This window comes from Petaurus breviceps, unplaced genomic scaffold, assembly GCF_028583685.1.
Source record: "Petaurus breviceps papuanus isolate PSGF00001 unplaced genomic scaffold, PetGlider_PUasm1.0 90849, whole genome shotgun sequence".
NCBI lineage: Eukaryota > Metazoa > Chordata > Mammalia > Diprotodontia > Petauridae > Petaurus > Petaurus breviceps.
Window position 1 is genome coordinate 26,670,627 of NW_027187361.1, and position 12,202 is coordinate 26,682,828.

The following is a 12,202-nucleotide window of genomic DNA, read 5'->3' on the forward strand; positions in this document are numbered from 1 at the left end:
GAGAGAGAGAGAGAGAGAGAGAGAGAGAGAGAGAGAGAGAGAGAGGAAAGTAAAAAAGTAGGAAGGATGTTAACAAGAATGAGAGGCATAACCTCTTTAAAAAAAACCTGACTTCAGATATAATGAAAAGTCACAAATGTCAGAAGTATTGAGGAAATAATTATAGTTCTTCTGTCATTATGGCGATGCTTCTCTTTCACTGAAATTTTGCCGCAGACAAGATGATTTCATGAGAGAGGGCATGATTGGGACATCTGAAAGTTTCATTGTGCTTATTATTCTTTTGCAATGTCTTTGATAATTACATATACCTATTAAAAATGTGGCAGTAATAATACACCCTCTTTTTCAAAGCTGCCCAAGGGAGAGGAAAGAAGAATGTTAATATCTTCAGTTAAAAATGTCAGTGAAGAACAATTCAGTAGGATTGGAATAAAAGTGTGGCAATACTAGTTGAAAATACACAATGTTGGAACCAGAATATTTCCCTAAATAAGCACATTTTCTAAAAACTGAGATTTCCAATAAAAGGGAACATGTACTAGTGAGTAATTTGAGTAAAAAAATACTTTTTGCCCAAATTACTCAAACTAGGTCAGTATCATTGGAAAAAAAAAGAGACCGAGCCCAAGCAGTGTGACATATTGTAGCTGCTGTTCTCCTGGGGAATCATAGAATGAAGCCAGAAGGAATTTATAGTAATAAACCAGTCCATAAGAATGCTAATAAACAATAATAGCTCCGATACCCCCATTCTCTTTATGAGGGGATGATGTCCTACTTATCAGTTCCCTTGCATCGATTCCAGAGGTTAGCCAGCATCCGGGAAGCACCTGCTTTGTACTAGGCACTGTCTTAAATGCCAGGGGTACCTCGAAAAGAAAAAGCGACCCCTGCCCTCATCGGAGGAGTTCGTGGTCTAATGGGGGACCTTGATGAATACGACCTAATTCCCATTCCTCATTACATGATTTCTCAAAGTGAGGTGGAAAATCTAGTCTCAACTAGCAGCAAGTTTGTGCACCATTAAAGAAACACATGAGAATTGGGTCTGAATCTTAAATGGTATACAGCAACTCCCTTCCTGAACCCCCAGCTCTTGCTTCAAGATCCCTTCATTTAGCCCAACGATTCTAGGCAAAAGCTAGAATTTCCCCAAGCGTTACCCAGGGATAATCCTCTGTGTAGATGTGGCTAGTGAAATGGGTAATCGTTGGTGTATTCTCTCCTTTATCTTCCTCTTCTGCCTTTCTGCTATAGGAAAGCCAGATAGCAAAGGTAAGTCACGTTAACTGGGGTTCAGGTCATTGCAGTGAACACTTCCAGTGCTTTGGCCAGTTCTTTGCTTCATCTTCTAAGGCAATCCCAATCCCTGGTTATTCCCTGTTTAGAGATGGGTGGAAGTGTGGGGCAGATCAAAAAAGAATCTGGCCCCTTTCATTTGCAGAGAAATTAAAACTGTTTTGAGTCAACACCACTGATTGTATGAGCCTAAAGCCCTGAATTAAATGCAAATAAGGGAAGCACAATTGGGTGTCCTTATCTCATTCAGTGGAAATGTTACATTCCGCTGGGCCATATTTCCCAGTTGTTTATCTCCCTTCTGTGTGCTCAGTACAGACTGATTTAATTTAATTTAATTTCCCCAAACACTGAAATCCCAATCCACATATCCTAGGGGTATTTCTGCTTTAGTCAATAGAAATAGAAATAAAGGACTGTGAAAAGGGGAGAATTATTTCAGTTTAGGGTAACATTTGCCCTTCCTGGAACATGCTCTTATGTTTCTGGCCTATTTTCTGATCTGTTTGCTTGCACCACCGCAAAGGTGGCCCCTCTACCCCTAGTGAAAATACACTCCAATATGTGGACATTGTGATCAGGGAGCCAGACTCTCGGGGACACAGCTGGAAATGATATAAACCTGATTGATCAAACTTCTCCTGCACGTTGTTGACTTAAATGCCTTCAAATGGACATTTTCGTAGGCTTTTTATTTGAAAGCTTTTACCCCTCCCCCTCCTTTATGTTTACACCTGTAGTCCCTAAACTGCCCTTTGGTGAGAGACTCTCTTTATTGGTGGAGATCCATGCCCCACCCCACCACAGGTCAGAGTTTGCTAGAGGAATGAAACCTATGAAATGGGGGAAGGAGGGAGAGAGAGGTCAAAGGACACTTTGAAAGACCTGTTCCTCCAAGGCTAATCCCCACTTACCTGGGAAGGGCCACGGTGGGCTCTCTGTAAGCCTAACTCAGCATTCCTAAAAGACCATATGCAATCAGATGAAATGCTGTGTGTGTTGATGGAGTTCGTAACATTGCATTTTCAGTACAGTATACCATTAAAAAAAAAAAGATAGCTTATCTAACCTTAAAAAAAAAGTTATATATTAATTGGTCCCCATGCTCCCAAGAACATAATTACTAAAGGATATTAAACACCCCTCTGAGTGAAATGACAACTGTCATTATTATTATACTGTATTAGAAAGTAGCTAGTCATACCAGGTGATTTAAATGTGATTAACATGAAGGAAACGTGTGTGTGTGTGTGGGGGGGGGGGGGGTTCTATACCATTGATAAATATAACCCTTCTTCTAAAGGAAATTTGGGCCATAAGAGAGAGTACAGTCTTCCTTCTGGAGAACATCTTCTGCCATGATTCACAGATTTATCAGAGAAGTCACATGCGTTGGGTTGGGGTTTTTTGTTTGTTTGGTTTTTTGTTTATTTGTTTGTTTTTGACCTTAAGATGAGAGTTTTTCCATTCAATAAAAAGATATTTCAACAAAAACCCGTATCCTGTCTTGGAGAGTAAACTATCTCAAGTATAAATTTTCTAAAATTTGGAAGAATTGGAAGACATAGGTAAAGGTCAGAGAAATGGAAGGTTTTCCCTATTTCTCATCACCTTATTGTTAAAATAGAATTAACTCCCTGTAAGACTCACAAATCTGAAGTTTCTTCACTTCCCAGGTTTTCTTTTGCTCTGTTCATCTCAAGGACAAATGCATCCTGGCTGTTGTACAATGTTCTGCACACAATGGGCACTCAGTATAGGTTTTAATTGACTCTTTTAACATGGTTTTCTTCCCTGGGTTTCTTTCTCTGCTCTAGTCATCAAGGACTATTGCTTTTCTGTACTGCCTTAAAAAATAAAGAAGGAAACCTTTTTTGTTTTTTATTAATTTTAACTTTTGTTCAGTTATCAAAAGAGGAACGTGTTGCTCGATAGAATACGTGTAGAGGATACATATAAGTTGACCTGAGCCAGTTCTTTAACCCTGTGAGCCTCAGTTTCCTGATGTGTAAAGTGGAGATAAGGATGCTTGGTAGATCCTACCTTGCAAGGCTGTTGTAGGGCTCACATGAGAGAACAGATGTCCACGTGAAACATCTGAATCTTCTTTTTTTTCCCACCTAGAGTTAACTACTTCACCACCAGTAGCTTTGTCTAATTTGAACAAAAACAGTTGCTTTTTTCTCTTTTCCAGGGTAAAAACATCTTTAGCTCCTTAGTAAGTCTTTGCTTCCTTTTGACTCTTCAGGAAGCAGCAGCCCAACTTGAGCCAATGGGGACACGGCTGAGCTGTGTAGAAATGGATAGACATGATCATAGCATTACACCCATGTACAGGGAGGAGCTGTGTAGGTTCCAGCCCTTAGGATGGTACGTGGCCCATTGTAGGCCTGACTGAGTTGAATTGAAATTCCCTCTCCTAACCAGAGACACTCAGACGAGCCAGGATGTCCTTAGGCCCCTTAAAGTTGACTCAACTTCTAGACCAGAGGCTGTTAACCTTTTTGTATGTCCTCGTACCCCTTTGGCAGTCTGGTGAACCCTAAGCATCTCTTCTCAGAATAATGTTTTAAAGGCATAAAATACATAGGATTATAAAGGAAACCGATTCTATTAAAACACAATTATGATTCTTTTTTAATGGCCAAGTTCTGGGATCCCCATCTTAAGAACCCCTCTCTATCCTCAACAAGATAATCTGATTATTTCCTATTGTCAGCTCTAATATAGAAATCTATCATTTCCTAGGAGGCATGTGGTCTTCTCAGATTTCTTACAGTTATGTCAAATCACACGGCAATAGCTTGTGCATCATTGGTTAACTGTCCTTTTTCTGTGCTCTAATGAAAAGTAACAACACATTTGTATTTGTTTAGAAGTTTCAGCGCAAACAGAACTCTGTGACATTCAGCAAGACTGGAAGCCTTCATTTCTCAGTAATGAAGAATTCACCCAGCTGATGTTAGAGGTAAAAAAAAAAAATGCATTTTAAAATTAGTTTTAAAGGTTTCAAAAGAAAATGTGCCTTACTGACTCTGGATGTGAGTTGTTGGCCCACAATCCTTCAAGAGAAGGTCTCGTGAGAAATATCCTGTCTTGTGATTACTTACCCCCATTCGTGCAGTGGCTACAGTACTTGGTGGTATAATGAAGCAAGTATGTACAGTGAGATCCACAGCTATGTTTCCTAGTAAATCAGAATACCATAGATTGCTGTTGCTGGGGGGTAAGTGCCTGGCTTTCTCACTCTGCACTACAGACGTGATGACTTGCTAGCCAAAGGGCAAATAATACAGGAGGGGAAAATTACATACGTGCTTTGCTTTCATTTAACATAGACTTACTTTCCTTTTTCCTGAATGCAAGGACTAATTCTAACGCCATTTTCTAAAATTATGTGCTTAGGAGAAATACACTTTGAAAAGAAAGATGTACTTTCAAATTCTGTTTTTGTGAAAGTTTCCATTGAATTGAAACTACTTTTAAAGAGGCAGTGAGGTAGAATGGCAGAAGGGCTGCATTCTGAGTCAAGGGGAATGAATTCAAATAGCCACCAAGTCCCCTTAATACCTTTATAACCAAGGCAAATCACTTTCCCTCTATGGACCTCAATTGCTCCATCAGGAAAATGAGGGATTTAAGCTAGATGCTGCCTGGAGTCCTTTCCTTGAATCTTTGATCCTGAGTATTTCTGAAAAACAATGAGGCTTGAGTGGACCTGAACAAGAATTTTAACCCCTCCAAGCCTCAGTTTCCTGATCTGTAAAATGGAGATGGGGATACCTTGTAGTTTCTACCTCACGAGGCTGTTGCAGGGCTCAGATGAGATAACATATGTAAAGTACTAAGAAAAATTTCAAGTGCTATATAAATGTCAATTATTATTATTTATGATTTTGTTCATCTTTTTGGTAAAATCATCATCCAAATTTTATTATTCAAAATTACTCTTGGAGATTGGATATCTTTAGGAAATACAAGTGTATATTTGTGCCTGCATTTACACGTGCACTGCACACACACATTTCCCCTCTCCATGATAAATGTTAGGTTCCCTTTGGCTTATTTCTTCCTCCCGAGTTAATGATTCAAACTGCTATGGGGGCAGAGAGCTACTTTTCTGAAAATATTTATGGTCTAGTGAAAACAATGATAACTCCAACCTGTAAAGTACTTCAAGACTGACAAAGCACTTGCCCAAAAAAGACCCTCTGAGGCAGATAAAACACATTATTATTAATATTCCCTTTGTACAGATGAGGAAACCCAGTCTCAGGGGCTAAGTGACCTGCATGGGATCATACAATTAAGTGCCATAGTTAAGATTTGAGGTTAACTAATTTGAGGCTGACTCTAGAACCAATGTTCTAAGCACTACTCTGTGTTGCCTCTGTTCTGTGATCTAGTACACATGAGGGTAGAGTTTCTGCAAAGAACATTCAGGTTTTTCTGACTGACCACTGGTTGAAGATAGAGCTGAAGTTAAGATACAGAGCAAGATTTTCCCATTTTTCTTCTTTACTCAGAAATGGGGAAGTTAATCTCTTTTCCCATAGGAAGGATGGCAATAGAAGCAAGCACCCTTCTGCATATTTTATGCTATGCAGAGAGAAGAACTGGGTTGGGCAAGTTTAACATGAAAAAGATAAAATAGGAACTTTATCTCTAGGATAACTCGCAGACTATTTCGAGAGTTTCTTCTTTGGGCGTATCTGTTCATCTCTTCACACACATATACATACATAGTGCTGATATAACCCTCACTTTGCATTAATTAGATAGACAGGGGAAAAAATGAAAGTATTTGAATAATTAAATGCCATAATGACTATGTCCAAATATTATGGAATATACAAGTATTAATGAGCATTTGCATAAAAATGCTTAAATCTACATACAAAATGTATGTAAAGAGCCTACAAAACTTACTTTTCCAGCAATGCATTTTAAACAAGTTAAATATAGAGCTGTTTGTAAAATATAATGCTTGGATAGATATATCATTATACTGCTTTACATAAATAACTTTCTATTTTCATTCTTATGTAAATATAGCTAAACAGAACTATAGCTACAGGCTGTATTTATGAACTGAAATCATAGTCTCATTTATTCAATAAATTTCAGAGGCATTTCAAAACGTCTGAAGAAACATGAGCTTGCATAGTCAAAATTAGATAGCCTTACTTGGAAAGGATTTGGACTGGAGGCTAGGGCTGAAATTCAGGTAGGTGGGATGCTAGAATAAGGTGATTGCAGATATGTGTAGATGACTCGCCTTCAGCATGTATTGTAAAAAACGTGCATGATTTCCTGTTCACCCTGTAAAATGAACAATCTACCCGTTGTATCAAGAGAGGATACCCTCAGACTGTGTCTGCATGGGATGACTCTGTTTATTCAGGCCATTTTGTTCCGAATTTAATTTTTTTGTGTTTCTGTCTCAGACCTTTTAGCCCTTTTGAGCCTCCCGTCCATGAAAACTCTCAGTGTGCTTCACTGGGGGTGTCAGACTTTCCATCTCTGAATGTCCTTTATGTTCTGCTTGTACACTCTGTCACTGTTCTAGACAGCTATGAGATAAGACAGGAACATGAGAGGCAGTGTGGCATAGCAGGCAGGAAACTAGCCCTTTGAGGCAGGAGGTACCCTGGGTTCAAGTCCTCTGACCCAGACTCTAACCTTTTCGTTGTTCTCAGTCACGTCTGACTCTTCGTGACCCCATTGGGGTTTTCTTGGCAAAGATGCTGGAGTGCTTTGCCATTTCTTTCTTCAAGTCATTTTATACAGATGAGGAAACTGTAGCAAATGGGGTGTGAAGTGACTTGTTCAGGGTCACACAGCTAGTATGTGTCTGAGTCCAGATTTGAATTCAGGTCGTCCTGACTCCAGGCCTGGTGCTGCACCACCTAGCTGCCCCAAGCTGGAACCCTAGGCAAATCATTTAACTTCTCAAACACTCCTGGGCAATTCTCTAAGAAAGTGGGAAAGTTACAGATCTACATTAGTAGAATTTTCCTACCCAGAGTTCCCTGTACCAAAGAAGTTGTTCCAAGCAAAAATTAGGGGAGGAAGGAGAAGGCAGAAGGGGAGTAAGGGTAGTTAGTATCCACTAATTTTACTAACCCACTCACCATCCACCTGAAAAAAATTTGCTATATACCCCCTAAAATAGACACCCTCCTTTCCTCCTTCCCTTCATTAAGGTACGTAAGTGGGGTTTTGGACAAATCATCAGAAGGTCCCTAAGATCCCAAGGCTTTTAGAAAAATGAAAACAACTTCACTCTGAGAATAAGGAAGAGGGAAAGTTGCTTTGCCCAGCAAGGTGAACCTGGAAAGTAAGAATCTCAGACCATTTTAGATGAATCGAAGGCAGAACAAAGTAGGTCAGGCTTCCTGTTTACTGTAAATGAAAGAGTGCATGAGGTTCTGAATTTTAATCAGGAGAGATATAAATTCTGGCTATTTTAGGCCAGAATTTGTTTGGGGATCACATAGGGAATGTTTCAATCTAAGTGTGGGACATAAAAAGAAAGTGGTGGTACTTTCCTTTTGTCTGTATTGTGTGGTAGATGCAAGATCTCAAGCCATTAGAATTTCTACTGTAACCAATTTTAGAGTGCTGATGAAAGTCATCTTTACAATAATGGGGGCACAATCACTTGGCAATTACATTCTATTAAATTACCTTTAAATTATGCTGATGGGGCTTTTAAAACTAAAGCAGGCATTATGAGGCTTAGTGAAAGTTTGCTAGAAATTGCTATTGAAGTGATGGAAGTTTCTTTCCATTTTATAAATATCTCCAGCCTATTAACACTCACTTGCTCTGAAATAAAGAATTCAAGGGGTATGTGGACACACCATCCTAGCAGATGAAAAGCATTCCCTCTTTTTTTCCCCCCAGACTGCCCTGAGCAAGGTTTCTATTGACATCAGCAGGACTATACCTGCCTGCCAACGGGGTTGAAAAATGCCCTTTAAAGCCAATATCAGAATAAGAGCTGAGAGATGAACAGGGTCATAGCCTTGTTACCAGGATATGCCTCTTTGATAACAATGATCTGTCTACATGGAAGAATGAAGTATTATAAGAAATGTGACTTCATCAATATATAGGCAATCTCATCTGTATTAATGGCTGTAAGGTTCTTAACCTTAGGACTTCAGAGATTCAACCTTTAGTCAAATAATGTGAGAACATAAAGACAATCAGTCAAATAAGTCTGGAATGAATCTTTTGATGAGCTGAATGAAAAACGTTCTCCAACTCCAGGGAGAGAACGGATGAATCCTGAGTGCATATTGAAGGTTTTTTTTTTTTTAGTTTTCTTGCCTTTTTTTTTTTTCTTTTTGCAACATGACTGATGTGGAAATATTATATCATATTGGTATGGGAGGGAGAGAATTTGAAACAACATTTTTTAATGAAATGTTATAAAATGAATTAAAAAAATACTCTTTAACAAATTTCTAATGAGTCAGAATCTCCTTAGATGTAAATAATGTACCTGTCATACTGTTGAGATGGGTGTTAGCTCTTTCACATTACTTATTGGAGTACTTTTTCAGATTACTGCTTGATGGAACCCTGGTGACTTAAAGAAGTTAGGGCCACTCCAGAAGCACACAACTCACTTTTAAAGAGTGGCATTGGGAAGTAGTAATTGGATGCTATACATATTTTTTCAGTAACTTTCCTTCTTGGGATTCTAAGAACACATTTGATCCCCTTCCCCCGCAGCATAGATAAAAAAGCTCCAAATTTATTGCAAAAATAATCTGCATTTGAATATAATTGTTCTGAGATTTATTTTCTAGTGAGTTGCTTTCATTTTTTTTTTAATCTCTCTTACACTTGAGTCTAGAAATAATCCACAAGCTAGGTGGCGCAGTGGATAGAGCTCTAGGCCTGAAGCCAGGAATACCTAAGTTCAAATCCAGTTCCAGACACTAGCTGTATCACCCTGGGCAAGTCAATTAACCATGGTTTGCCTCGGTTTCCTTGTCTGTAAAATGGGCAAATAATCATACCTACCTCCTGAGGTCATTGTGAGGATCAAATGAGATAAGAATTGTAAAGAGGTTAGCACATAGTAGGTGCTATTATGTTAGTTATTATTATTAAGCACCTACTAAATGCCAGGCCCTAGAATATAAAGACAAAAATGAAATAACCCTTCCCTTCAAACAACTCATTAGTTGCCCAGTTGTAGCGGCAATCACACTGGCATCCCCAGGACGGCTGCTAGCACAGGTTCTTAGATCTGCTTTACTAGGAAAGACAGCTGTTCACAGTGTCCACAATCTTTTAATTACATTCATTAATTCAGGGGAAAAGTCAGCACCCTGAACTTCAGAGAAAATCCAAGCAAAGAAAATAGAGAAAATACAAGCAGAGACATAAAGACCAACAGACAGGGCTTCTAACTGTCTGAGAAATTAGCACAGATCAACAGACAGATCCAGCTGTCTTACCAATTACCAGAGAGAGAAGCACCAGCATCTGGGTTTTTCAAAGCTGGGGGACTCCTTAATGGCTACCCAGAGTCTCATCTGACCAAATCACAAGAATACTTTTAATAAGTGAGCCCCAAAGCAAAATGCTAACCCCAGAGTATATATTCATTTCTTCAGGGTCAGAGGACATCACAACCTTTGTTACCCACTGCCTAATTACAAAGTAACAAAAGGTATTGACCTTCCTGAAAAAGAAGTCTACCCAATCAAATTTCTCTTGCTGGGTTCCATGTGAGGCCTATTAATGGGCAGGGAAGATCTTAAATCACACTAACATTATACCGGTATATATATATATACTATCTATCCAAAGTTGCTATGGTTCTACTTAGAGATCTCAGCTTCTGAATGTCTTATAAAAACATAATAAACATTTTTTTAATCTTATAAAGGAAAAATAAGAGTTAGGCATTATGTCTTCCTAATAAAAAAATATTAATTGTTTTGAGACAATACTGTCTATCTAATTTAGACATTCTGAAATGTTGGTATGTATGAAGGAACTCAATTTTACTAGACTATTAGAAATTGAAACCAGGGTCGGAAGTCTTTGAAAAGGTAATTTACTCCAGATTGGCATTAAATACTTATATTCAGCGATTGTTGATATTTCAACAATTAGGTTGTTTTTTAGTGCCTAGTTCTTCCATGACTTTTCCTCTACTGGGGAATGGAAGGTTAGCGATGCCTTAGACCTCGCTAGCAGTTAGACCTAACTCAAACATATAGTACACAGTAAGTCTGCTTAAGATGGTGTTAAGCTTTACTTTACTCAGTTTTCTATTGAATCATATGTACTCATTGGATAGAATCAAGATATTTATATTTTTATGATAGTAACCATTGTGCTTTTTGAAACAGTTCAATACCATGCTTTAATTTTTTTTAATTGCTTAATTTCTGTAATCTATGAATATGTAATCTTTTTCTACTAAACCTCTTTTTGCTTTTGAAAACTCTCCCATTTTAAAAAGTCACTTTGATGTCAGAAAGAAGGGCTGTGATCTTATGGAAATGTTCTGGGCGAGTTTAAAACAAAAACTATATCAATTAGGTAAAAATCGGGTTCTCTGCCTTTATCATCCACAAAAGCATATGCTAAAGCATTTTCCCTTCTTCTGTTTTCTGCAGGCATTAGATGGCTTCATTATCGCAGTGACAACAGATGGAAACATCATCTATGTATCTGATAGTATCACGCCACTCCTTGGGCATTTACCGGTGAGCTACTCATTTACTGTCCTTTGCCTACACAGACCAGCCTTGCTTTCTTGAGTATAACCGGAACTTTATGCCCCAGACTGGACAGCATACAAGGCAATCTCCTTGGCCTTTTGTGCAGATTTTTCCTAGCGCCACAGTTTTGCTTCTGAAAGGGCTGGATTTTGGCTGACTATGTTTGGTAGGCGCTAAAGGAACCAATTGTTATCTCTGATGGCAGCCCCAAATTCCACATTTATTCCTTATTCTACATGATCTTGTTCTCCTCCTGACTGCTGTGACAGATCTGTCCATCTGTCTGGGGAAGAGAAAGGGAAAGAAATAAGCATTTATTTAGTGCCTTCTCCGTGTCAGGCACTGTGACAATTGCATAACAGTAATGATGATGATGATGATGATGACAGCTAACATTTATAATGCTTACTATGTACCTGCTCCTGTGTTAAGTGCTCTACAATTATTATCTCTTTTGATCCTTACAACAACACAATGTGGTAAGTGTTGTTATTGTCTACATTTTATAGTTGAGGAAACTGAGACAAATAGAGGATTTTTTAAGTGACTTTCCCAGGGTCACACAGCTAGTGAGAGTCTGAAACTGAATTTGAACTCAGGACTTCAGGAACCCAGGCCCAGCTGTCTATTTACTATGCCTCCACGTGCCCATATGGGTGGGGTTCTCTTCAGATTTGATGGGCATCTGTCATAACGAGTGATTCCTCTCCCTGGGACTATTTCAGTAGGTCACTGGGCTGAGGAAGGAGGCCTCTGTGCACAATAGTAGAACTGATCCAAGCTTGGATTTGATAGAATTGATTTATACTATGAATCCACAGAATGGGGAACTTAGAAATATGGGTCTCTGGAATTCCCATGTGTCTTCATTGAGCCATGAAATAGGTGGGGTTAGAAAAAGGGTTCTTAACCTGGAGTTCATGAACTTGTTTTTAAAGGACATTTTTGATAGCTGTGTTTTACTATAATTGGTATCCTTTATAATCCTATGTGTTTTATGCATTTAAAAGCATTGTTTTAAGATGGCTTCATCAGACTGACAAAGTGATCCATGACACAGAAAAGGTCAACGGTCCCTGGATTAGAATCTAGGGTTCCAGACTCCCCATGACACGGAAAAGGTCAAAGGTCCCTGGATTAGA

At 38.7% G+C, this 12,202-nt stretch overlaps 1 protein-coding gene across 8 annotated transcripts in view; it reads left to right on the forward strand.

The window, feature by feature from the left end:
* NPAS2 (neuronal PAS domain protein 2) overlaps positions 1-12,202 on the forward strand; it is a 247,683-nt gene that overhangs the window by 165,309 nt on the left and 70,172 nt on the right. For 7 of the 8 annotated variants that reach the window (XM_069073028.1, XM_069073027.1, XM_069073021.1 and 4 more), the window contains exons 4-5: positions 4,179-4,270; positions 10,956-11,045. In XM_069073028.1, the coding sequence (XP_068929129.1) occupies positions 4,179-4,270; positions 10,956-11,045 (182 nt within the window). The remainder of the gene's footprint in view (positions 1-4,178; positions 4,271-10,955; positions 11,046-12,202) is intronic. The other variant, XM_069073024.1, reaches the window with a different exon arrangement.